The 27,932-nt window shown below is 46.9% G+C and overlaps 1 protein-coding gene across 2 annotated transcripts; it reads left to right on the top strand.

Moving 5' to 3' along the window:
* The first annotated feature begins 540 nt into the window (after positions 1-540).
* Positions 541-27,932, top strand: clcn3 (chloride channel 3). Of its 2 annotated transcripts, none has more exons than XM_084487186.1 (13): positions 541-659; positions 13,158-13,318; positions 13,940-14,039; positions 14,382-14,569; positions 15,351-15,473; positions 15,904-16,110; positions 16,641-16,721; positions 17,331-17,583; positions 18,038-18,330; positions 19,049-19,235; positions 20,122-20,520; positions 21,680-21,896; positions 27,560-27,932. In XM_084487186.1, the coding sequence occupies exons 1-13, from the start codon at positions 629-631 to the stop codon at positions 27,648-27,650; spliced, it is 2,331 nt and encodes a 776-aa protein (XP_084343312.1). In that variant the 5' UTR covers positions 541-628; the 3' UTR covers positions 27,651-27,932. The 2 variants fall into 2 exon arrangements, with proteins under 2 accessions (XP_084343312.1, XP_084343311.1); XM_084487185.1 differs by lacking the exon at positions 541-659 and adding an exon at positions 8,841-9,094.

Below are 27,932 nucleotides of genomic sequence, written 5' to 3'. Positions count from 1 at the left end.
TGTCGTTTTCTGTTGTACACAAATCAAACAATAATGGATATTCTGGAATTTTTTCCCAAAACTAAAGGTACTTTTAGTACTGCCTTGTGCCCCACAAATGTTACATAACGTTATGTTATGTATATTTTATATATTCAAAAATACTTGGAAAACTTGGATTGCTTCTACAATATTTCTGAATAAGTATTTCTTAATAAGTTAATCGAATTATTGTTTTAGGTTATTTTCTAATGGGTATAACTTTTGATGTTGTATTACATGGTCAAGTGTTCGTATGCATACATTGTATTTCTAGTGTAGGCCCAATGTCAAATTTTTTTCTTAAAAGTATGCATGAAGTTTATCGTAATATTATTGTATAAAGGTTTTCCTTTGAATGTGGTGTAGGTAGAAGCATTATTGTCGTATTGAACCGTTCGAGATCTTATTACGATACAGCCATGGTAGCGGGGCGGGGGCGGGGGGGAGCAGGAGGAGAGACAGGAGCGACATCAAGAGACCGGAAGTGAACGTCATTGACACAGGAATGGTTCAGGAAAAAAAAAAACATCAGGATGGTGGAGAATGTCAAACACGTTTCTGTAGCATAAATCGTCGTTTTTAACTCGGCGGAGAACGATGTACTTCTATGTCCGCGCTGGAATCGAGGCATCTGCAAGGTACGGGTTTGTGTGGTTGTGTGTGTGCTTGCTGCGGGTGGAGTTGGAGTGCGATGTGTTTGTATATCTCAGGCCATTCTCGTTCCCTGTCAGATTTTGTGAACTCACCGGTTGATAACAGATCATCTTCTTACAGCAAAAGAGAGTTACATGGACTTTACTTCCTCCTTTTTTGTAGTTTTGGACATGGTGAATGCATTTCACCACTAGTTTGGATTTCCTTTCATTATTGCTGGATGTGTGTGGGGAAATCGAATTCTCGCTGCAATCAAACCCAAACAGGCCTTGAATCCGTGTCGTACGGTTCATTAAAGTCATGCACATGTGCAAATAACAGTTGATCGTAATAATTTGGTATTGTATTATAGTGTCCTCCACTGTGAAACCTTTTACTTGTGTGCTATGTGACAGTCGTTTGGTCGAATACAGCGTCATTACACAGCTACAAGTTAGTTCAGTATGGTCCTAATGGAGTGTAATGATGTAGCTAATTATATAATGTGGTTAAATTCCCCCAGAAGGCTTATTTGCTTTGACATTTTAAACAATTGTGCACTGTTATGGCCCAACAAGAAAACTAATGTGTAACCTTCTAAACCAAATGCCAACCAACTTGGGCAAAGCAAAGTCATTCAAAGTTTCCTTATTTGTTCTGGTATGTTACACGAGTCAACCATGAGGGTCTATTTTAGTTCTGAAGTATTTCTCCACTTGTTTCAGCTGTGTGTTTAATTGTAACAGCTATAGGGCCCTACCTTTTTTCAAATACCCTTATTCTAATAAGTGATATTAGCCAGTCTCGACATTATACCATAATACCAAGATTTTCCCTTTTTAACTGTGTAGATTTGTAATAGGTATGTAGCCTAATTCATGCCCTAACTGGTTCACGCCTAATTGCCCTTAGCATGACAAACTCAAGTGTCGCTCATAAACCTAATAGGTCTGGTCTTTTTGTTTAATGAGGCAACTGTAGTAGAATAAACTAGTGATGATAACACACTTCGACCATGTGCCTTGGTACATAAAAGTAGCAGACCCATAATAAGTGTTATGAGGGAGACCTGTGTACGGCTTTTCCTATGATGACACCTCTATGAAAAGCGTCTATTGGGTCTATAAAGGGTCAAACAAAACAAAAATGAATAACCAGGCAGTACTGTCTAGGATGATAAGTGTGGGGCTCTGACAAAGCCATCATATTTACGAGTGTGGTGAGCATGTTGTGGTGAAGGCTGTTATTTCTACACAGCCTGGAGGATGTGGAGAAAGTAAAGCACATAGCTGCACGTCGCAGCTGTAGCTGTTGCAAGTTAGCTATGGCTAACTAGTTGCAGAGAGTCCCCGCTCTTTCCTCTCCGGAGCCTGTTGCTGTTGGGGGAGACAGGCTCTCTTCCCTGAGCCTGTTGCTGGGAGGCGGAGGGGGGGGGTGGAAACGCTGAGTCACAACCCGGTAGCGATCGCCTCGGTTACACCTTCACAGGGATGAGGGAGAGAGAGAAGGCACCGATATTGGCTGGTTGCATAATGCTCCGAGATTAGTGTCTCTGATATTTCAGTGTTTCCCCTCAGGATTCTGGGGGGAAAAAACAGCCTGTTTTAGGATTCTCCTCCTCCAGGTTTTGTGGGAACTGCATTAAGTCCAGGCTTTGAAACAGGCAATATGTATGTATGTATGTATGTATGTATGTATGAGGTCCATGAAACTAATCGGGGTAAAACAAACAAGGCTGTTGACATAGGGAACAGCAAAGACAAAGATCATATAAGGATGGGAAGTGTGGTTGACCTTCCCTTCTGGCATTCTGCCAAAATCAACCTGGTCGTCTGGCAGAAATCCCAAAAAGTTTACCTATGTTTGTTCGGCGGGGGGGGGGAGGTCGTGTGTGTGTGTGTGTGTGTGGAGCGAGGGTGCATCAGATCATGTGAGGTGAACCGCAGAGCTGTTATCTCCACTGGTCATACGCCAGAAAGCTGTTACAGGCATGGACTCTTGCAATTTGATTTCCGAGCAGAGTTGATTTGATTCAGCTCCACGGGGAAACCCTGGGTCCTGTTGTGAGAGAGTAGGGTTGTTCTCTTGCTTTGGTCTTCTCACCGCTCTGTAGTCCACGGGTGTTTTTGTTTATTGGTTCAGCAAGAGATCTTGCTGTTGCTCTTTGGAATTTGATGTTTTTGGTTACTGGTATGTTCTCATGTTTCCCCGTTTGAAGGATTTGGAGTCACTGTGTTAGGGCTAGGGGTTAAATAGAACTTCTTATTGATGTGTAGTCACTCATAAGTAAGCAAGAGCCAGTTTTGAGAATACAGTAGTTTTTTCAAATGTAGCTAATGCCCTTCTTGAAGTGCTGTTACCAGGTATATGTTTAGAAGCATCTTTTGATTTGTGCTTTTGTTTTTTCCTCAAATGGTTTATACATCTTAGTTGGTAGTCAAACTGTCAGCATCAACCGGTACAGATCTATTGATGTTTTCCATTTGATGTACTTTAATTGGAGGCCTGTCTGCCAAGACGGAAAGTATTGATCCAAATTGACCGTGATAGCTTATCTCATTGCTGCCTTCAAGCTTAATTTACATCTGGATGCCAGAAAATGTGTTTAGTTGAATATTTGACCACAGGGTGGCAGTGTTTGAAATTAAAGTAATACTCTGCTCCGCATGTTTCTAACGTAATCGCCTCACGTCGGTGGTAGGGTTATGTGGACCGGTGATAATGTGTTGAATAATACTAAATCCTTTGTCTATAAATAAACTTCCTGTGTGTGCACATTGAGTTGCAAAGCTTACAGCTGTAAACGTCTTTGGACGACCTCAGCCAAATTTGACGTAGTCTAGGAAAAAGGAGCTAGTAGTAGAAAAGTTGATCCACAGGAACATCCTTACAGTAAAGGCAGTGTTTTGATTCACCCATTATTCTGAGGAATGAGTGAGTCCTCCCTTTGGTCACAGGATTGTAACACCGTAGTCTGATGGGTCATGATCGATGCCTGCGGCCGAACCTTGTGGTCAGCTGAGAACAGCTGTCAATCACCCCCTCCCCCAAACCCAACCCCCCTTCACTGACCTACAGGGAGAAGATATGAAGCTCATCTTTTTCAACGATGTCATCGTCACCCTCGTCATTATCATCATCATCATCATCATCACTCCTCAACTCAAGTTCACGTTAAATCGGCGTCACCTTCGTCATTATCATCATCAACAGTCGTCAACTCAAGTTCACATTAAAACGGCTGCATCGATCTAGCCTCCTCCCGAATGGTTCCTTATTCCTCCTCTTCCTCAATCTTCTCTCTGCTATCCCCCTCTTCATCTCCAGTTGTGGGATATAACTTAAATGGTGTGTGTTTTCCTTTTAAATGCACGTGTGTGTGTGGACTTAAGGTTCCTAATTGAATGCTTGCATGGGAATGATACGGGGGTCCTTGTTTCTCTTTCGAACTGCATCTGTGATGCATGGGACTGATTTAACCTCCTTCCCTTCAGAGCTGGGTGCAAAATGTGTAGTGTAGTGTTGAGAAAACAATACAAGGAGCTTCACGTTAGATTTTGGGAGAACATTTGAAGCTGCAGTCAGAATTCTTTGCTGGTGTTTTGATTGAGTCTCAAGGTTCTCATGTAAGAGATGCATGATAACCATGAAACTCAATCAAAACAAAGTGGGGAGAGGAAAAATGCTGATGGCAGCTTTATTACATAATCCTCACCGTCTCTTTAATATATGCTAATATGCTTTATAAAAATAGATTGGTGACATATCACCCAGTCCTACTACTGTCAACTCTGTCTTAACCTGTAATATGCTCAGCACACTGTCTCGTCCTCCTTTCCTTATTTCTCCTTGTCTCCTGGATGTTCTCTCCTGGGTAATCTGCTCTTCTCTCCCTTTCTTTCTGCATTTATTTGGACGTTCTGGTCAACATAACTTAATCCTTTTCTTCCTTTTATTTCTCTTTTCTTTCATAATTTCTTACACCCCTTTTTCCAAGTGTTCCCTCCTTCCCTCATTCCTTAACTCCTTTCTTTTCTATACTAATCCCTTCCTTCCTTTCTGCTTCTAATCCCTCCCCATCTTCTCCTCCCGCATCCCTTCCCTCCTTCACTAAAATCCCTCCCTGTCCTATCCCTTTCTCTAAACTAATCCCTCCCATCCTCTTCTCTTGCCGTCCCTTCCCGCCTTTCCCCCTCATTTCCCTCCTCTCTTCTCCTCACCCCTCCTCTCCCGCCCTGCCACACACCCCGCCCCCCCGGGCCCCCCCCAGAGGACGGGCGGTGCGTCGCTAGATGGAGTCAGAGCAGCTGTACAGCCGCGGCTACTGCAGGACGGGCTACAGCAGCTACAACAGCATCACCAGTGCCAGCAGCGACGAGGAGCTGCTGGACAGCGCCGGCGCCACCATGGACTTCCACACCACCGAGGACGACAACCTGTTGGACGGGGACGCCGCCTCCTCCCCAGGTAGCGGGCAGTGGAGGGGGGACGGGATGGACGGGGGGGAGTGGGGGACGACGACCCACCTCATCCTCATCTCTCCAACCCCCCACCCTCGGAGAAATAACGACCGGAAGTGGTCTACCCCCCCCAGGGTCGGGTCGTGGCGTGTCCGTGGCGTGCCGTCGTTTGCTCGCTGGCTCTGCCCGCTCTCTTGCAACCCACTATCCCGTCTCCCTCCACTCTCCTGTCCAGAAAGGCCTCCAAAAAACACGTGTGTGTGTGTGTGTGTGTGTGTGTGTGTGTGTGTGTGTGTGTGTGTGTGTGTGTGTGTGTGTGTGTGTGTGTGTGTGTGTGTGTGTGTGTGTGTGTGTGTGTGTGTGTGTGTGTGTCACTTTCCCAGGATGTCCCTTGTCTCCCTCTTTTGGTCCGTCCACCAGAACACATGCAGTGCGTGTGTTTCTCTTACCTCTGGCCAGAGATGTTTAAACAAGAGTTTATTTACTCTGTGTACGGTCAACTTTAATCACTTAGGTGGCGGTGTCAAGTACAGAGCGCAGCTAGTTCCGGACTCTTTCGTTTAGAAAACCGAAAAGGAAATATCCTGACACACGGCTACCTGTGTGTCCTTCATATCCGTGTGCTGTGAATATATTTGTAATAGCATGGATGTAATGCGACGAGGCATTGGGTTGAATTCTACCTTCTTGCCACCTTGGATAGTATATCTCAGACGGTGTATCAAATGCATTCTGTAGTCGAGATGTCTCCAGTCACCAGACTTGAACCAGTCCAGTTGCATCCTGGATAATTGAGTTCTAGGTAATTGCATCTCAGAGTTTAGTTTAGTCAACATGGGTTATTCTTTCTCATTAACTAGAGTGCACATTTATTTGGTTTGCGTCTCAGGCGGGGACAAAGAGTGCTTTAACGTGACAATCGATCCTTTGTCCACGATCGCTGCTCTAGGAGAGCCATTGAGTTCCACCATATTCAGTTGACGAAAAAACAGCAATGTATGTCAATTTCATATGTATTTTTCACTGGTGACAGAGGCCTGTCATTTCTTATAGTTACAGGTTCTTTTTAGTTTGTAGAAAAATGAAGCCCAAATTTTGTCCAAACACGACCGCATGTGTCTGCCATGTTTGACGGTTTCACTGTGCTGCTTTGCTACCGTTTGACGCAAATAAAAAAGCCCAGCCCAGCGTGCCATGATCTGAAGTGGGCCTCGTTATGGAAGCTTTCTGAAGGGGCTCAGCTTCAATGGCCCAGTCATGTGACCGTGTCATGTGACCAGGCATCTCGTGATGTCACTCAGCCATCTTTGTTCCTGGTATCATTTAATCAGGAGTCATGGGGAGTCCATCAGCTTAAATTTATATTTTTTCATTTCAAATATTGAGGCATTTTAGATTGCGAACGTCTATTGTGTAATAGCAAATGGTATCTATGGTATAAAGAGCCCAGTCGGTTAATTATTAATCTCTCCGGCTGACTATGTTATTCACTAGACTATGGTAGGGAGTGTGTGACCAGGGGGTGAGGGGGGGTTGGTGTATCCTTTGTGTTTGTGCCAGGGATTGGGTTACATATCTGTCCCTCCAATCTAGATGCTCATTGATTGGTTTGCATTGTTTTTGCCTGAAATCTGACCTATGGACAGTCCTCCAAGTTGAAGGCGTTAACAACTTATTAACTAATGCAGGTTTACCCTCACAAACATCCCTAAATATTGGTCAATTTTGACCAAATATTAACGGCACATAAGAGGAGAGATATTTTACAAAGGTTAGAGTCACAGAAAAGTCCTTCTCTTCATATTCCGCCCACTATTGTACTCATCACCTGAAAGAAATGAGCTCATCCTTGATTTTGCCACAGTTCTCAATTTATTTTGTTTGTTTTTCATGCGGCACAACTACAAGCAGTAATTACATTCAAAGACTGTTTGATCGAGGTGATTCAAGGCTGTAGTCTTTACTTTAATCATAGTCTAGATGTGCGGAAGATATGAATAACAAACAGCTTTCTGAACACTCCCACATGCTGTTTTACTTTCTTATATTAAACACACACACACACACACACACACACACACACACACACACACACACACACTACTCTGGACAGACTGGTTTGGCCGCCCAGACACAAACCAGCCAATTGGAATTTCAGAAAACCTTGTCAGTCCCCAGATGCTAGCTGAACATGAGCTACTACAGGCGCCACTACAGTGTCCGTCTCTCTGTGCGTGACTGGCCCTAATTCTATACATCATCGGGGTACAAGGTAGAGGGGAGACCCCTTGTACAGCTGTTTGGTAATGCTGTGGATCGGTTTCTTGGAGGGTGGGGGTTTAGCTAGCTAGATCTTAGACCTTGATGTCGATCCATCTTCATCGACCTTCGTCTCTGAAGCAACTTCCTGTGTGGTTTTGGGGGTGTGTTCCGTGTATTCGTGGACGCGGAGCGCACAGGACAGGCTTCTTTACAGCCCCCCCCTTGGCCAAAAGATCATACGTCATATCCTAGCAACTGGATCTCTACTGTGTGGTAAGGTGCATAAATACTAATGGAGCTGTTGTTGAGTATTGATTTATAAATGTGGAATCCCATTGGCTGAGACGTCAGACTTAGATCAGGGCATGTGAGGTGCGTTCAACACGAAAAGCAGGACATGGGCTTCCACAGAGCTGTTGTCATGCACCATGTGGGCTGCTAAACAACAGTTCTTCTACAAAGTTGGGAGGATAAATACATGCCATTTTGTGGCAGTTTTTAATCCAAAGTGTCATGTAATACCCTGAGTGCATACATTATCTTCTTTGTTTGTTTGGCTGTTTAAATATTGAATCTGCTTTTAAAGGACTTTTATCAAGGACCTGGCTGGTAGATGGAAAGGAAGGACATTTTCTAAAATCTTGAAAAGGGGGGGCAAGGAAAAAGGTTGGGAGGTTGGGAGCACAAAGACGATAAGGCATAATATTACTATTTTTTTTATTGTGGCTAGCCACTCAAAATATAAAATTGTATTGGTTTCCAAATCCACTATCCTGACCCTTAGTAAATGGCCATCCTAAAAGTAGAAGAATGCTTAACCTAACCCTAACCCATGTTAAAAAGGTATTTCTAAGCACTTCTAGTTCTTCAACACTAGATTGTAGATTCACCGGAGAAGGATTTGCATGAGCTGGTCACACACACACTAAATATACTTTGCATAGATACACACCTGCATTCCCTCTGGGGATGAATGAAGGTTTATCTTGTCTTATACCAAGAACGTTCTCCATTTGACCCTAAGAAACACAACTATTTCCTTCCATAGTTACTCAAATATTCTCTAATGCAACCCTGTTTATTTGTTCAGAAATGTCAGTGACATGATCCCATAAAAATAACTCCCAGAATGTTCCTCAATGTAAAGGACCAAGTCAACCAGAAGAGCTGGAGCAAGATTATTATTATTTTGCATTTTTATTTTTATTTTCAATACATTCACATACACGAGCATCCATTATTTTTCCTTGGCATTGCTCTTGTTACGAAATTACAATGTATTCTATTCGTATTTCAAAAAAAGATCTGCATATTGGTTTTATTTATTTGGTTTCAGCCATTGAGCGACCGTAAAGCGAGTGCCTGGTTGAATGACATCACCGGCCAATAGCAGTCAGCTGCTGCGGTGGAGAGATGTCCATGGAGGGAGGGAGGGAGAGAGAGATACATCGAGCGAGCGAGGGAGGGAGGGAGAGAGAGAGCCACTGCGTGTACTCGTACACACACGCGCTCGATCCACTAGTCTTGCGCTGTTCCGTCAACATGGATACTCGCATGCAGGGCAGCTAGCCGCTCGCGGAGAAGCCCTAGCCTAGCGCCTTTAGCTCGCCTTCGTCAGTCCGTCAACATGGAGGACGAGGAGGACGTGTCGGCCGACCCCTACTTGCCCTACGACGGGGGAGGCGACACCATTCCTCTGCAGACGATTCCCAAAAGAGGTACGCCGCGGTCACGTCTCTCCCGCCCCCGGTTGTTTTCCCCCGTAGCCGTTGGCACGCCTCTTCCTCCCGCACCGCCACGACACCATACCAAATGTTGTTAAAAAAAAATGGTAAATGCGATGTGTGTGTGTACAGATACATGGGGTAAGACTGGGTATATTTGCCGTGTTAACGGCTGACATTACTGTGGCGCTCAAGCAAGCGGATTTATCCGGGCCTTAACCACCTGCTCTGTGTGTGCGTGTGCGCGTGTGTGTGTGTCGGCAACGCGCGTCAAGATGGTGCGGTTGTTGCCCTGAGGTTTTGATTCATGAGATGGGGAATGCGTTTACTGGACACTACGTCCTGTGTGTCCATCGTGGTCATGGTGTAATCGTCAGCCGTTTCACAACATTAAGGTGCTGCGTGTGCACGACGCGCGTGCTCGTGGTGGGGGTTTGAGCAGTGAAGCGAGCACCCATATAATAGTCCCGAGAGACACACACGGTGTTCTGCGTCTCACAAGCAACCAGGGTTACAGTAGCAGAGACCTGTTGTGGGATAAGCTTTTGAATATGTAGAAGTTTGATCCGTCAACGACGGAACGGATGTAAGAAAAGCAGGGCATAGGCTACAGGAAGTCGTCATAAACCCCCAGGGTTGTGTGCAGTGCAGTTCAGGGTTCAGTTGCAGAGTGAGTCCTGTTTACTATTCAGACTTTGAATACGTAGAAGTTTGAATTTGATCTAAGGCCCTCACAGAATGATGCGGGATATGTTTGATCGTGATTTTGTGTTATTGATCATTTTGTGCCTCTTTATCACCCTGAAGTGATCCTACTTTTATTTTACATTTTTTATTTGAATGACTCATTAATAACTAGAACAAGCTATATCTATCTAATCCCTTACCAGACCTATTCTCAGGCCACCTGTAATTAAGAAATAATATTGGAAAGGAAAAGATGCAAATCCACTCTTGGCCCATATCAACTGCCAGGCCCCTAAGCTCTTGGCCCTTTATGAAAGCAGTTGGTTTATGTCTAATGGTCTCCAGACAAATACACCTTAATTTCTAGGTCTGGTTCTCTGATGAGTCAGGGATCTGGTTCACAAAGCCTGCAGTCAGTTGCCCCCCGCCCCCCCTCCCCAAATATCATGTCCAGTTTATTGGGTTATTAAGACAATAAAATACTATCAACCTGCAGCTAACCTAGCCCCTGCGTTCCGCAACACAAGCTCATGACGATAGGAAAGTCCAACCAATCCCCATCAGGCGACTGGCTGCTGCTTTCCGGTCTGTCCTCGTCATCATCACGCCCTCCTGTTGATAAGCCGGGCAATGATAACTGGCGGGTCCGTCTTTGATGTCCCTTGATGACATCACTGCATGATGTCGCGTAAATGGTGGCGCTGCGTAGCGTCAGGCGGATGAGCCTGTCATTCATTCAGCCCCTCTGATCAGATTATTGCGTTTAGCCGGACGCAGTAGTGGTGTTTCCAGATATAGCCGTGAGTGTGGATCTAGGTTAATACCCCACCCTGACCGCCTGCGTTCACAGGTACTCCCTCCCTAGCTGGGTCTGCTGTGCTGTGCTGTGCTGGCTGTATGACAGACTGCAGATTTGGAGTTCTTTGGCCTAGTGATGGACCTGACGCGAGCAGAAAACATGTCTGACTCTGCTGCTCCAAGAGGGAAGCCCACTGAGTGTTTAGTCTTGCATTGAGATAGACTGCTGATCGTGTGTGTGTGTGTGTGTGTGTGTGTGTGTGTGTGTGTGTGCGTGTGCGTGTGCGCGTGTGCGCTGTATCTCGTGTTAGTCTGCTAGAATTGCTCCGTAGTGCTCCATCTATCTTGTCTTTCCCATGCCACCGCACAACTAGACATATACACTGTATGCACCCTTCTCTGTTCCACAGCTAGGCCAGACTGCAGGCCACAGTCCAACAGTCCACAGGCCAAGACCCCTTACTTGAGCGACTCCTGCAGATGAAGCAGTCTCTACGATAGCAGCAACAGCACATTCATTTCCTCTTCCCCGTCGCCGACAGGATATGATTGGGCAATCTTTGTTTTCATCAATGAATCGTCCAAGATTGACAATACGAGTCATAAAGTGGTGCAATATGTTTCTTAATGCTTTAACAGTCGGACTGTTGTGAAAAGGAAAGGAAGATTCTCATTTGCCCATGGGTAGGGCTGCTGACATGGGGGATCGAACCCAGTAACTTTCAGCTTGAGGTTGAACCCCTAGCCACTACCGGTACACAATCCTCCCACTTCTTCCTTGTTTGGACCTGGTTTTTGGCAGCATGGAGGGCTCTCTGCCATCCTAATTGGACATTGCATGGCAATGTTTTTTTTATCATTGTTTCCTGCTCTGCCTTAATCTGCCTTGCGGCTCCGTTCACAGACTGATGGTTTATCTGTGTTTTTAGTGGTTTGGTTTGTTTCTTGGCTTTTATCCTAGACTCCTCATAAAGGTTGCGGTGGCCTAAAGCTACAAAATGAGTAGGCTATAAACCAAAGTAAATAAATATCTTTAACTATTGTGTCACATTTGGGTAAATTGACATTTCTTCTGAAGTTAAACTGGCAAGGAAAATCAATGGCATTTTTTTTCTCCATGTGGCTAATTGGAGAATCAACAATCAAATGACCAACCATAGGATAAATGTGAAACATGGCAGAGTTTACATTTGGAGGGGAGCTACTTCTAAAAGCCATTTGAGAGTTCAATAAGTTTATCCACAGAGCTTAGGGAGACATTCCCGTTCCGTTCCTCAAAGCCACGTGTCTTGATTTATAGCTTGAGCACTGAACACTGATGAAAGGCTTTGCCGTCCCCCGTGTTCCTTGGCTGACCAAACCCCTACTGACTCGCTGGTAGCCAGGCGACGGCTCACTCGGGTCTAGCCTGATACGGGCTACCTGTGTAAGGGCAGACTTTAACAGGGGCTTCTGCTGCTGCTACTGCCGCCGCCCTCGTTCCCTTGTTTGTTTGACCACGTGGTCGGAGAATGGATGAAGGCCAGCGAGGGGAATAGATCAACCATGACACAGGTCTACATAGGTGCGTGCACTGTGTTGGTTTAGACCTGGCCGAGAAGTTCCAGTTGTGTCGTCAGAGCGACAATAATGCATGCTTTTCATTAATTATATGTCATTCGGGTACAGTTCTTTGGGGGGGGAAATGGTTGCTACTGCTGTGCCCCTTCATTATTGTGATTAGAATTTTAATTTAGCTAAACACAGAATAGTTTGCTTTTTTTTCAGGATAACATTTGAAAAGATTTCCCTGATGAGGAGAGATAACAAAGAGAACGCATAATCAATAATTACTCTGGACGCTTTTCAAAACCAACACGCTTTTCAAAAAACACATTTCTGTTGGCTGAATGCAAACCCTTTATTGGAGTCAGTGTCCGTTTCTCCATCGCCCGGTGTGTGATATGAACAAAAAAAAGGCTTCTTGTATTAAACCAAATTCTGCTAGATGTGCACAAAGGCAGTGTTTCTAGGGAAGGGATGACTAAACAAAATGGGGCAGTCAGAGGAGAGGACCCCTCTGGGCTGGGGCACTCTAGCACACACGCACGTGCGTGAACGCCATTATTCATAGTCCATCTTCTTTATGCTAGCAGTGCATTCAACTTGAACATAATCACTCGTTTTGTTTCATTTCAAAGAACATCAGAGGCCTGCCTCTGTCTTTCACACTGTTTTTTTTAATCACCTAAATTCAATTCAACTTTATCTGTCAAGAATTTAAAACATTGAGTTACAATAATAAAACACTGCAGAGATGATCTTGTGGTTGAGTGCACAACTCAGTGAATTGGAATAACATGTTTTTGCTGTTTGCTAATGAAGTCTATTGGGGCAACCCATGTAGTCCAAGGAAAAATCTATTTTTCAGAAGAAGGAAAAATACAAGCAGGTTAAACATTTTACAAAACGAAGGGCACTCCGGGAAACTTGATCCATGACATTGTTTTTAACTTTCTTTCGTTCGTTTCGATCTTCCATTTATCCTAAACCTTCTCCGTCTGCACCACCTCACCCACGTGGTTCTCCTCAGGTTCTAACTACGTCATGTCCAACGGGGGCGGGGTGGCCAGCAGCACCACCCACCTGCTGGACTTCCTGGAGGAGCCCATCCCGGGGGTGGGCACGTACGACGACTTCCACACCATCGACTGGGTCCGCGAGAAGTGCAAGGACCGCGAGAGGCACCGCAAGGTAGGGCTGCTCGGTTATGGAAAAAAAAAATCATCACGATTATTTTTGGTCAATATCGAATATTTTTGAATGTTTGAAAACATGATGCATTTATTCAGCATTTCTCTCCAAAAACACTTTGTAACTGAAAACTTGGAAATTTCCCCTTTATGAAAAGACACAAAATGTACAAATATGTATCCAGCTGCTTTAATGAATAATATTATTGTATTGTAATAATATTAATTGCACAGCCCAACCGCAAGGTGAGGAGGGAGGGTAACACTGTGTTACCGTAGCGACAGCCTCAGCTTGGGGAAAGTCTCTTCCCATTGGGCTGAATGTGTAGACGCTGTGGCTGTGTTTTTGTACGGTTTATGATGGAGAGGGCCCTTTTAGGCTGAATGCTACAGGGGTATTCCACGCAAATGGGGATTTATTTGGATAGTCGCGTATTCGGCTACTGACAACCGATCAACTAGATGGTCACACGTCTGCGAGATATACACACACAACCAGATCTTGGTACCAAAACAATGCACTATCCATTTGGGTGTTTAGTTGCCATAGAACAGTGCGAACCGAACCAAAGAAAAATAAAATAAGGATTCCAGATGATGTTCAAGCGTCTGTGTTTCTCAGATCAACAGCAAGAAGAAAGAGTCCACATGGGAGTTCTCCAAGAGCGTGTACGACGCCTGGTCCGGCTGGCTGGTGGTGACCCTGACCGGCCTGGCCTCAGGTAAGACTCCTACACACACACACACACACACACACACACACACACACACACACAGTGATGCTTTCACCTGTTTTGCCCTTTTACGAGAGCGTCCAGAGTTCATTCCTCCCACGCATGCACGCACATGCACGCCATACCTGCGTATCCCTTGTAAACATTACCTCAGACCTGCAGGCAGCGAGGTAATCCCCATGACACTGCTTTTTTCGACCAATGGAGTGAGTTGTCAGCTGTTTAGTGGCAACATTTCAGTTACACTTCCCTGGTAGGTGAGATAAGGCAGGAAACCCATGCTCTCATTGGTTGACTCACGGTCGTTAACCCCACACCTCCTCCAATCAGGTGCCCTGGCCGGTCTCATTGACATCGCGGCCGATTGGCTGAACGACCTGAAGGAGGGCGTGTGCCTTAGCGCCATGTGGTTCAACCACGAGCAGTGCTGCTGGACGTCCAACGAGACCACCTTCGCCGAGAGGGACAAGTGTCCGCAGTGGAAGAGCTGGGCGGAGCTTATACTGGGGCAGGCGGAAGTAAGCACACACACACACACACACACACACACACACACACACACACACACACACACACACACACACACACACACACACACACACACACACACACACACACACACTGTACATACACTCGACACATACAGGTTCCAACATACACATACATTCGCACACATCAGGTGTGTGTGCGCACACATTCAGGTTCATAAAACAAACACGCGCACACATGCACATGCATAGGCTGCACCATTGGGGAAACCTGGAAGAGTATGTGCAAACTTCAACAAACATACACGAGTATGTGTGAAAACGTACACAAACACACAAGTATGTGCATGCAAACTTCAACACATGTGCATAGTCAATACAATACACACTGGACTGTGAGTGATGTGTGTTTTGGGATGTGTCCGTAAATCAATATTGTGATATGAGATGAATTTAGGTGTTTTGAAAATGTTGATAAACAGTGTGGTAAATGGTATGTTTATCAACCTTTTGCATCCACATTATAAAGTTATCAATTGATAATAAATCAATAGCAGCAAAAAATTGAAAAGGTCAAGAATCAAAATCGCCAACAATTCCATAAATATTTGTATTGGCAAATCCAAAACAGAGATTTAGATATTTTTTGTCATTGCTATCTCTATGGGCCACCTTCACCTAGCGGCAATCCTGGTTCTAAACACTAGCTGGCATGTAGAACCAAGATGGCCGCTAGGTGAAGGAGGCACACATCGGAGCCGGTGAAAATGCAGCCAGTGACAGCATCCATCTTCCTTCCCTCCCTCCCCAGGGCCCAGGCTCGTACATCATGAACTACTTCATGTACATCTACTGGGCACTGTCCTTCGCTTTCCTGGCCGTCCTTCTGGTCAAGGTGTTTGCCCCGTACGCCTGCGGCTCAGGGATTCCAGAGGTAAGCCCACCGCCCCCACCACCACCACCACCACCGCCCCCACCACCACTACCACTACTCTCATTCAAAACTATTAAAGCTCAGACAAAGCCGGAAAGGCCCTTTTCCTTCCAGCTGCCTCAGAAATGTTGTTGATTGCGCCAAAGGATGACCTGTTAAGATTAGCTTGAAGTATACTGGTTTGAAGTATGCTGGTTAAGATGACGTTTATTTTGAAGTATGCCCTTTTAGCCTGAAGTTTAGCTTGAAGTGTGCTGGTTTAGCTTGAAGTTTAGTTTGAAGTAGACAGAGCGTAATCACACTTGGTCCCAAAGGGCTTCGCAGGCCAAATTATTCTATAAAAAAACCTATGTCAATGCATGGACCTAATCTCGAACGCCTGCATTGTCCCACCACCGTAACCCCCTTCCCGTCCCGCTCCCCTCCCCAGATCAAGACCATCCTGAGCGGGTTCATCATCCGGGGCTACCTGGGCAAGTGGACCCTGCTGATCAAGACCATCACGCTGGTGCTGGCCGTGGCCTCGGGCCTCAGCCTGGGCAAGGAGGGGCCCCTGGTGCACGTGGCCTGCTGCTGCGGAAACATCTTCTCCTACCTCTTCCCCAAGTACAGCAAGAACGAGGCCAAGAAGAGGGAGGTGGGTGAGAGAGAGAGAGATAAAAAATTGTGTTAATGGAGGTGTTGTTTAAACAAAAAGATTGTAGGCAGATTGTTCACATGGCATGTAGAGCGGTCCTCACAAGCAATATAATTCATGTTTATTTTGGAGTGAGGCCCTGCCTTGGATACACTGCTACATCTATAATCTCTTACTGTAGTTGCGGGGGCAGCAGCAGCCTGTGTTCTCTGTATTCGTCAAAGGTCAGGTGAATGGTTGCAGACCGGTGTCGGACAACTCTTGTTTGTGTGTGTGTGTGTGTGTGTGTGTGTGTGTGTGTGTGTGTGTGTGTGTGTGTGTGTGTGTGTGTGTGTGTGTGTGTGTGTGTGTGTGTGTGTGTGTGTGTGTGTGTGTGTGTGTGTGTGTGGCCTAATATAAGAATGTAAATTAGTGGGGGGGGGGGGGGGGGGGGGGGGGTGGCATGCGTTGCTACTAGTGTGCCTGCATATGACTTGACAGATGGGTGTGTGGGGGATGGGGTCTGAGGTGCGTTTGTTTTGTGTACTCAGGTCCTGTCGGCGGCCTCTGCAGCGGGGGTGTCGGTGGCGTTCGGGGCGCCCATAGGGGGGGTGCTCTTCAGCCTGGAGGAGGTGTGTCTCAGAACACATGATGCACACAGTACATTCACATGATCCACTGTCACTTAACTCCTTATCACTTGTTATTATCACTGAATAACGGGAAGCACTGTACATACAATCACTGTACTGAACGTAGTATTAAGTATTATGTAAATATTCAATAATTCAATTAAGAGGCTAGATATACATTTCTTTACCTATACACTAAATGTTTTCTTAATTTAATTGTAGATCTTGCTTTTGTATAACTAAACGTCGAAGCTAGATATGTATTGTAAATCTATCTTTATTCAATCATGTATCTAGATTTTGATTTTAATTGTATAACTAAACGAAGAAGCTAGTTACATATAGTTGTAGATATAGTTAGTTAATAATACTTGGTTAATAATACAGGTTTGATTTGATTAGCACGAATAAACAAAAGATGTTCAAATTATTTCACAAATAAGAAAAATAAAGAAGCATATTATATATATATATATATATATTCAATTGATATGCCTGAGTATAACACTTAATAGGTCTGACCTCTGAGCCGGGGTTATCTCCGGCGAGGGTCCCACTATAGCCTGGAGGCGGGGCCTTGTGTCTAACAGGCTCCTCCCTCCTCTGCAGGTGAGCTACTACTTCCCCCTGAAGACGCTGTGGCGCTCGTTCTTCGCCGCCCTGGTGGCGGCGTTCGTGCTGCGCTCCATCAACCCCTTCGGGAACAGCCGCCTGGTGCTGTTCTACGTGGAGTACCACACGCCCTGGTACCTGTTTGAGCTGCTGCCCTTCATCCTGCTGGGCGTGTTCGGGGGCCTCTGGGGCGCCTTCTTCATCCGGGCCAACATCGCCTGGTGCCGGCGACGCAAGTCCACCCGCTTCGGTCAGTGGCCCCCGAAGCGCTTTGGAACGGGGTCGTAGAATGTGTCGTCAAAAGTGGTTTAGACGTCCGCTCACACTTGAAGGGTTATTCTAGAAACAGTGTTACGTGGGACATGGATAGCCTGGAGATAAATGTTGTAAACACCTTTCACTTCAAATCAAATGGACCCTCTTAGCATGGTCACTCTTAACCTGGTCCTCGTTACTGTAGTCCCCGTAAGTCTGGTCCCCCTAAGACTAGTCCTTTTAAGTCTGGTCCTCATTAGCCTATTCCCCGTAAGTCTGGTCCTCATTAGCCTGCTCCCTGTAAGACTAGTAACCCTAAGACTAGTCTGGTCCTCATTAGCCTGGTCCTCATAAGGCTGGACCTCATAAGTCTGGTCCCCATCAGCCTAGTCCCCCTGTTCCACCACCATGCCGGTGGTCCGCTGACCCTCTACCTCCTCCCCCCCCAGGCAAGTACCCGGTGCTGGAGGTGATCCTGGTGGCGGCCATCACGGCGGTGGTGGCCTTCCCCAACCCGTACACGCGGCAGAACACCAGCATGCTCATCAAGGAGCTGTTCACGGACTGCGGCCCGCTGGAGTCCTCACAGCTCTGCCAGTACCGCAGCCAGATGAACGGCAGCAAGGCCTTCAACGAGACCCCCAACCGGCCCGCCGCACCCGGGGTCTACGCCGCCATGTGGCAGCTCTGCCTGGCGCTCATCTTCAAGATCATCATCACCATCTTCACCTTCGGACTCAAGGTGGGCGGGCTACGACGACACCGCTGGGTGGAAGGGGTCGGGGGGGGGGGGGGGCGATGAGGCGGGTAATAATATATTATCCGCAGGCTTCTTTAGGTGTGGCAATGGAAAATGTTTTAGCAGGGTTTAACGATGGAGTGATGTATCAAGTGTGTTTTAGTCTTCAAAGTTGAGTTGAGCTGAAAGGAGAGTCATTATTTTTTGCATGACAAGGAACCTGTTGAAGGCCTGTTGCAAACTTGCACACAAGCTAATCTCAACGGGGCATCCTGTGGCACAATTAACATTTCCGAGGCAGCTGGAAGGAAAAGGGTCTTTCCTCTTAACTCTAATAGATTTTAATGATAGTGGTGGTGGTGGTGGTGGTGGAGTGGTGTGGATTGGTCCAGCCTCCCAATCCACATCCACTCTGCCCCATCCCTGACCCACCTCAAAATATTTCTCTTCAAGTCTTTTGACCACTAACCCCCCTCCCCCCCTTCCCCCCCTCCCCTTTTTTGTTAAGCGAACTTGGTTACTAATAAATTCAATAAATAAATTAAATAAATTCAAGTTATTAAATTCAAGTTGTTATTATTAAATTCAATAATAATAATAACTTGTTATTATATCAATTCAAGTTATTATTATTATTTGGAGTCGTTCCACCTGCTCCACCAGCCTGTTCTTGTTATTCAAACACATCCCCTGAAGCTGATCTCTGGCTCCCCTCCCACAGGTGCCCTCGGGCCTGTTCATCCCCAGCATGGCCATCGGCGCCATCGCGGGCCGCATCGTGGGCATCGCCATGGAGCAGCTGGCCTACTACCACCACGACTGGTTCATCTTCAAGGAGTGGTGCGAGGTGGGCGCCGACTGCATCACGCCCGGCCTGTACGCCATGGTGGGGGCGGCCGCCTGTCTCGGTGAGTCCACACCACCACTGGGATTTATTTGATGATAAATATTTTTTACATTTGTATTTTTTTTATTTTTTATTAAAGGTGACATATTATACCACCAGGTGTGAGTGTGATTAGCCGTTACAAGTCGTGATGTCAGAAGAGGCCGATTTTCATGACTGCTTGTAACGGCTAATCACTCTCACACCTGGTGGTATAATATGTCACCCTTTTGCAACAACAACATTTATTTTATTTGACTTATACGAGCGAAACGACTCTCATACAAAATATGACCCCTGCAAACACCCGACGAGGCAAATCTACCAAGACAACCTGAACGTCTGTTTACAGAACACACGCCTTAGGTTCCCCGGGCGATGAATGTTGAGGAACAGGGTGCACAACGACGCCTTTAAGTGGCATATCGCTGCTATTTACCCTCCAGGCTACATATTTGCACCTCACATATCCGACGAGAGGATGTTTATTGTCCAGCATGTTGGTTGGATTTAATTAAACATGACAGGGTCTTCAGAGAGTGAGTGAAGCAGAACTGAGTCTTGGGTCTCTAACCCTGTTTTACTGAACGGATACGGCAAGAGTCTTATCTATTGGTTATTGGTTGGTCTGGATACGTCACCCCTTGTATTCTTCTGATTGGTCGTCGTGTTATCAAATTGCGTGCAGTGATATTTTCAAATGCATTGCTTGGTGCCGCCCCTCGAGTTGGGCCATTTTCATTACTCGTTGCCAGACCCTACAGCTTTCTAGATGTGGGTCTGGATTTCCAGGCTAGGCTGGGAATGATCCCTCGAGTTGGGCCAAACATGCCCCCCCCCCTCACCCTGGTTGTGTGATCCCCACTGAACCCTCAACCCCGCCCCCCTGCCCACCCGTCCCGGCACAGGCGGCGTGACGCGCATGACGGTGTCCCTGGTGGTCATCGTGTTCGAGCTGACGGGCGGCCTGGAGTACATCGTGCCGCTGATGGCGGCCGTCATGACCAGCAAGTGGGTGGGCGACGCCTTCGGCCGCGCCGGCATCTACGAGTCGCACATCCGCCTCAACGGCTACCCCTTCCTGGACGCCAAGGAGGAGTTCACGCACACCACGCTGGCCCGCGAGGTGATGCGGCCGCGCCGCAGCGACCCGCCGCTGGCCGTGCTCACCCAGGACGACCTGAGCGTGGAGGAGCTGCAGGCGGTCATCAGCGAGACCAGCTACAACGGCTTCCCCGTCATCGTGTCCAAGGAGTCGCAGCGGCTGGTGGGGTTTGCGCTCCGCCGCGACATCACCATCGCCATCGGTGAGGGGACCCACCTCGCACGCGCGGTTCTTTTGGATGTTACCCGTGTTTGTAATGTAACATCGTCGTCGCTGAGCTGACCCCCCTCCTACCACCCACAACACCACACACATCCTTTTTAGATTATATAAATTTTTTATATATTATATACGTATTGCACATGTATATTATATATCATCGCCATCATTGAGGACCCCCCTCGCGCACACGATTTTATGGTTGTTACCCATGTTTATAATATTACATCACCATCGCTGTATGTTTAAGCAATGGATCACGACAGGCTGTGGTATGTGCTCATTATACCACAGTTAAGGAGTGTTGTTCGTCCTGACGTGCAGCGGAGGGATGGCGACCCCCTTAACTGTGGTATAATGAGCGTATACCACTGACTGAAGTGATCTATTGCTTTTATAAAACGGTTACGTAAGTATGGCGAAATGAAAGTCATAGACACCCTCAATTTTGAAAAAGTGAGAAAGTCGGAAAAGCATTTTTTTAACAAATACAAAAATGTAGTCCCTCCTGGCTGCCTGCAGTGCGCGGTGGTTGCTATGCAACACACTGTAGCGTCCTTCAGAGAAAAGGCTAGAGACGGTAGCTTGGTTCACCGGCAATTTAGCCTACAATTGAGCAGTTCACTCACCGTGTGCCTATTGCTTTACAACATTTCCACCCTCTCCAGCAATCAACATATTTTTAGGCTTTAGTGAACTATGCTATTGCTTTTATATATAAATAAACAACAGTTCAAGTTAGGCGCGGAGTGATACTGAACTCTGAACGGGCGTCATAGCTGTGTGTATACGCTCATTATACAACAGTTGGGAACCAATCAGATCGCTTGATTTAAGCCACCCGTTTTATAAATGTGCATAAGTGTATATATGTATAACCCTTCCTATCTCTCTCTCTTCATCCCTTCCTATCTCTCTATCCACCTCTTCCTATCTCTCTCTCTATCTTTTCTATCTCTCCACCTCTTCCTATCTCTCCAGCCCTTATTTTCTGTCGTTCTCGCTCCCCTAACAGATGCCATTACCCACTAAGCAGCTTTAATTGAAGCCGTCTGGCACATGATTATTCTGTTAAAATGTTTCCCCACCCTCCCTCTCCCCCACCCCCCCCCCCCCCGCCGTCCTCCTCCCCCGTCCCCCAGAGAACGCTCGTCGTAAGCAGGAGGGCATCGTGCTGGCCTCCAGGGTGTACTTCACACAGCACGCCCCCACGCTGCCTGCCGACAGCCCGCGGCCCCTCAAGCTGCGCTCCATCCTGGACATGAGCCCCTTCACCGTCACCGACCACACGCCCATGGAGATCGTGGTGGACATCTTCCGCAAGCTGGGTCTGCGCCAGTGCCTGGTCACCCACAACGGGTGAGTCGGGCCGGGCCGATCGAGTGCTCCGGTCAGAGGTGGGGGGGTTGGTCCCATTCACAGGTGCGTTCACGGGAGTTGAGGTTTGGGGGTTTGTTTTGATTCGGGAGAGTCTCTGCCGGTCTGCGTTGTAGTGTGACGTTGTTCTGCACTCCTTGTCTTTGGGTGAGTTTTTACTACGGTACTGACGTCGACTCTCGGTGGTGTCACCTAGCTAGGCTGATGAAGGTGCCATGGTTATAGTCCTGCAAAGAAGGAGAAAGGGGGTTGAAATGTTAATGCTCCAACCAAGGACGTATAAACTAAAATAATCCATACAACAGTAATATCAATTAAAAAAAATATTTTAGCAAATATACGTCTATATAAAACAAATTGATAAAACCGGCCCAATCTCCTTCCTTTAGTCCCTCATCCTCTATGTTCTACTAACATGCCTGAGCACCAACCACATACACAGCCTGCTGCCTCGCTGCCCACAACCCTGGCCTAACCGCTCAGCTCACCGTCACGAACTAATCCTGTGGAGGGTTTTCGCCAAAACATGCAAAGGTCAAAGGTCGCTCTGTGAGATAAAATACTTTCCCTGAGCCTTGTCGGATGCGCAAAGATGTAAGATTATATTTAGACGTACAATTGTGTCTTTGGACATGACCGGTGCTGTCAGGGTTTTTTCAGTGTCTTAAAAGGTGTTGTGGATCCACTCAGGACCTGGTGGACAAGTTTTAGCCACCGTGGTGGTGAGATGGTGGCGTTGCACTGCAGGTCAAACGGGTAGTTAGTCTGACATGCTGTCGCAGCATGCAGAGATTAAGGATGGCAGCAGTTTGTTCATTTTGTTCTTATTTTATTTTTAATTTGTATTAGCTCCATTTTAAAATAGTGTTTGAGCTCCATATCAAATGGAATGAGTCAATTCCACACAAGATTTTAAACAACTACTGAATATAGTCACCATAAATACCATGCTTGACATCACGGTCACATCTTCTAAAGATATAAACGTTTGAGACCGGTTATTTCTAGTCCGACAGTCCATCAAACCAGATTTTCATTTTAGTGGCCACGTTTATTAACACTGATATTCATATATGTTATGTTTTGATCTTAATTTGTGGCGTGTTTTAAGTTATGTCTGTTTACGTATGATTTGTGCTGCTGCTGTCTCTTGTGTCTCCTCTCTCTCCTTTCTGTGGTTGTTGTTTTTTGTTGTTGTTGTTGTTGTGGCGTGCTGTTGCCGAGTAACGGCTGTGTGTTGCAGGATATTGTTGGGCATCATCACCAAGAAGAATATTTTAGAGCATCTGGAGGAGCTCGAGCAGCGGGCGGAGCTCCCGGTGATTAGCCACGCCCCCTCTCCCCCCATGACTCCTCCTTCTGCTCTTCACACTAGTCTCTTAGGCTCCGCCTCCTAGAAGGCATGCATGAACCTTGGTGTGGTCAGACGGTCTTGACAGTTCCCATTCCAAACCTCTCTGCCGGCTCTGCGTCGGGCCTCTGCGTGTGCCGTGGTTTTGGTTTACTTTTGGTGTGGATTTATTTACATTTTTGAGCGCTCAGTCCTCTCTTGTTCGGCACGTCTGTCGACAGATGGCACGTCTGTAAAGCTGTGATGCATAACAATTCTTTAAAAGTATTACAAAACAATTTATATTTCTAAAAAATATATTTTATATGAAAATGACTTATTGTAAGTAAGACTTAAGTAAGGTAACTAGCTCATAGTTTTGAATAGCTTTTTTGGTCCTCTTTTCCTTTGTCTTTAAAGACGGAATTGGGAAAAAAAGAACGATTTGTAAAAATAATTAAGAAATCAGTACACCCTTCGCTTTAGGAGCCATAGCTTTGGGGTTGTGCGGTGATTAATGATGCACGTGTACGGTAATTTGGGATCACCATGGGAACTGTCACATCAAGTCATCTCGTAGTCTCCGTGACGACGGCTTGGCATACCATTTCCATCCGGCTGCCTCGTCCGTACTTAACCCGAGCTTAGTAGGGCACTAGTTGTGTCACTAGCGAAACCTGCGTTAGTCTTAACCTTAACCCTGTAGTTGGGGTGTGTGTGTGTGTGTGTGTGTGTGTGTGTGTGTGTGTGTGTGTGTGTGTGTGTGTGTGTGTGTGTGTGTGTGTGTGTGTGTGTGTGTGTGTGTGTGTGTGTGTGTGTGTGTGTGTGTGTGTGTTAAAGCCTCTACGAGGAGGTTTCAAGTGTGTGTGTGTGGAGGCCGTTATTCTTTAATTCTGATGGTACAGTAACACGGATGGGAAGAACGTGTCTGATTCCCAAAGGAATCCCACCGCTCTCACACCACCTCCTCATAGAGCCTTTAAATAGTTTAGTTTCCCTCTCTCTCTTTAACGGTAACAGCTCTCGCCCTATCGTCCCTGGAGCCTCGTGCTCCGCAGTCATGTGACCATGCCTGTTACGCCTGTGTGTGTGTGTCACCCTCTATCATCAACAGCCACCATCTTTAATCCTAGACGTTTCACCCCCTTTTTTTCTTTTGACCACGATTAACTTGTTTGTTTTTATATTTTGTATTCTTTAAATCCCCCTCCCCCCGTTGCAACCTGGGGGTCTCCGCAGAGCGATGACGTCAGGCCGCCGCCCGTAGCAACGTCGTCTTGACGACCACTTGGCGAGTAACTAGGAAAAAGGAGGCTGTTTCTTTGATGGTTTTTGTGCTATTATGTTTTGTATTTATTGTTTTGTTGTGAACACGGTGCAGGGGAGGAGGAGGGGGTGAACTGCAAATGGCTGTTGAGCAAATCATCACGTTCGGTATTGCCTCCCTCCCCTCACCCTTTTTGTCCCCTCCTCCCTCCCCCCCTGTTCATTAGTGGTGAGATCCTTGGTGGTGACAATGATGATGTTTTGGTGGAGTCTCCCTCCGGCAGTAGTTGTGGTTAGCGGCCTCTGGTTCCCTTCCTAGTAGTGGTGTAGTAACTGGACCTTGTTACAAGCAAACGACCCTGTTTTCCCTGTAATATCGCTCCTCTAGTGTAACCCTTTACTGCTGACCCCTCCCCCAAACTGGCTTCCACTAACCCCACCCCCCCACCATTAACCCCGCCCACCGCCCCTCTCGCAATACTCTTAACGAGGATGCTAACGAGGTGTGATGAAATCCTGGTGTGACGCTCCAGTTCCAGCCAATCAGAGCAAAGCGAACAACAGAGCTGAGCCCACAGCTAAAAGGTAGTTTCATGACCCCGCCCAGGCCCCCCAGGCCTGGCTTTGTCATGTGAAGGTGGGCAGTGTGTCACCAGTGTTTTGATCCCCTCTCGCTCTTAAAGTTGACATATTGTACCACCAGGTGTGAGTGTGATTAGCCGTTATAAGCCATTTTGAAAATATGCCTCTTCTGACATCACAAGTGGGCGTGTAGAGATGTGTGCTGATGTAGCCACCTAGATGTGTGCTGGATAGACCAGCCTACCCAGTGGACTGCAGCAAACGTTGCTCATCTATCCCTCATACATCTTGGTGGACATGCCCACTTGTGATGTCAGAAGACGCAGATTTTCAAAACGGCTTGTAACGGCTAATCACACTCACACCTGGTGGTACAATATGTCACATTTAAGCAGTCTCTGTTGAATTCTCTCTGGCCTCTCCCTCCAGGCCTGGACATGGCTTCAGTCTTCCTTCACGTTTATTTATTTAACCTTGAAGATTTGTTAAATAAACTAAGCTGAAGTTTTGGACCCCTATGGTCCATCTTTTGAAGCGAGAACCCATATCTGTTTGAGTACCTAGAGATGCTCTCTCCTCACCGCTCTCTCTCTCCAACTCATCGTTGTCTCTTTGCCCTGCGGGTATCTGAATCCACATGTCCCCATGGCAACCCCTTCCCCTCCCGTCCAGCCCCCCTGTTTCCTACATTTTAGTTGTGAGGCTGAATTCACAAGCACCTCAGCATTTTTTTTAAATGCAGTTTATGGTCCTTAATCCTGACCCCCAAAATGTTCATCATTTATTTCTACACAATTTTGTATTCACAGTGACTAACCGCATGAATACTACTGTACGTAAATCTATGAGGTGCTCCTGAAACAGACCTAGATTCCCTCACCTGGCTTTGTAGGTGTGAACAGAGAACCACTGTTGTGTTGCATCCCGAGATGGGTACATCTGTTCCTATAATGATGCACACCCTCACTGCCGTGATCCACAAACACACATTTCCATTGATTCGATTTGTGTTGTTGTCACAAATCCCATATTGCATTGTTTCAGCAAGATCGGAGATTGTTTGTTTGTGATATCTAATTACTCTTGCATACTGCAAAAACCAAAACGATAATCTGTTATTGCATGGACATTTATACAAGGTCTTTTGCATTACATGACAGCAATATAGTCTTGTTTTACTTAATCTGCCTCAAACGGTATTCCACGTATTTGTATGTACATTGGGTATATATTCATAGACGTGCTCTCAGCGTGTTTCTGCCTTAACCTAACATGAAAGTGAAAATGATAGCACTTTTACAGTTGTTCTACAGTCAAAGGCTGAATCCAACACTTCTGAACCGTTCCTCTTCCGACGGTATAAGCTGGACAGTGCACACAGCGGGGACTTCTACCAAGACTCTGTGACGGTGGCGTGCTCTCCTCCTTGTTTCGCTCCCAACTTCTCTCCCTTTCTGTATCACAAACCCCGTCCTACCTCGCTTCGTGTTTCCTGTAGGGTGATGCGGTTCACTCTCTCTCTCTCTCTCTCTCTCTAACGTGGGAGGTTGAAGGGGGTTTGGGGGGGCGGGGGGGAACTCTACCTAACAAACCGGGGGGGAAATGGTGTGACGCAGCAGCGTCTGGTATCCTTCTCCAGTACCCCGTCTCCAGCATGTGAACAAAGTGCACAGCTGATGGGGTTAATTTCTTAGTTTTGTTCGCTCTCTCTCTTGTTGTGTTTTTTTTTTTCTCTCTCTCTCTCTCCACAACCTCTTTGATTCGGGGATTCCGGTAGCGGCGATTGATGGGTTTGTTGCCATGGCGGCCACTGTGGTTCTCAGACAGGGGGGGGGGGGGGGGGGGGGTTCTCCGATGTGTTGACGCGCTATTTGTGACGAAACGCCTGCCGTTACTAAACCGTTATGGGTTCGCCCGGTCCTTTAAGCATAGGTATAAGCCTAACGTGTTTCTTCAATGAGTAACACAGTAAATGGTAACCTTTATAGTTACAATGACGGTACAACATGTATTGTTGAAGTATGAGTCATTAGTTCAGTGCGTTTTTTTTTGTCCATCAACGTAAAATGATGTCTTTCATCACAACGTATTTGGATCGGCTAAATCCGCCGTGGGACCCTCTGAGCTGAGACCACCGCGGCCTCCCTGGCCGACCGACCACCATGACCTCACTAACAGAGCCCACCGGGGGGGACCACCCCCCCGCCTCCACGGCTGACTTTCTCTTGATGTCCTCTCCTCATCCCTCCCCCTTGCCCCCTTTCCTTCATCATCCTTTTCTCTCTATCTGTCTCTGTCTACCTCTACCATCTCTCTGTCTCTATGTCTCTCTGTCTCTCTCTCTCTCTCTCTCTCTCTCCCTCTCCCTCTCCCTCTCTCTCTCTCTCTCTCTCTCTGTCTCTGTCTCTGTCTCTCTCTCTGTCTCCCTCTCTCTCTCTGTGTCTCTGTCTCTCCCCCTCCCTTGCAGGCGCCTGCTGGGGATCATCACAAAAAAGGACATCCTGCGTCACATGGCGCAGATGGCCAACCAAGACCCCGACACCATCATGTTCAACTAGTGCGCTCCCTCACGGGCCGCCGCGGCCGCCTCGCACCGCCGCCACCGTCGCCGCGGCAACCGCCGGCCACAGCGGCCAGCGACGAGGAGGTCCGCCTTCTGGACGACTCTGAATACTAACACATGACACACGCACACACACACACACACACACGCACACGCATACCCACCACCCCAACCACCGCCTCGATGAGGTCATCGCCGTGGGTCACCCTCTGTGTATATACACCTCCCCCCGCGCCTGTCCGTCCGTCCGTCCACGCTCCACCGCACACTAGAGGGC

Source organism: Micromesistius poutassou (assembly GCF_964030765.1).
Source record: "Micromesistius poutassou genome assembly, chromosome: 23".
Taxonomy (NCBI): Eukaryota; Metazoa; Chordata; class Actinopteri; order Gadiformes; family Gadidae; genus Micromesistius; species Micromesistius poutassou.
This window is presented reverse-complemented; position numbering and strand designations above follow the sequence as displayed.

What these genes read in the sequence shown, in the direction of transcription:
- clcn3 (XM_084487185.1), top strand. Translation starts at nt 9,004, where the DNA reads ATGGAGGACGAGGAGGACGTGTCGGCCGACCCCTACTTGCCCTACGAC. An exon ending in ACGAGGCCAAGAAGAGGGAG is followed by an intron (nt 16,111 to 16,640) that starts GTGGGTGAGAGA and finishes TTGTGTACTCAG; the next exon opens with GTCCTGTCGGCGGCCTCTGC. An exon ending in GGGGGCGGCCGCCTGTCTCG is followed by an intron (nt 19,236 to 20,121) that starts GTGAGTCCACAC and finishes GTCCCGGCACAG; the next exon opens with GCGGCGTGACGCGCATGACG.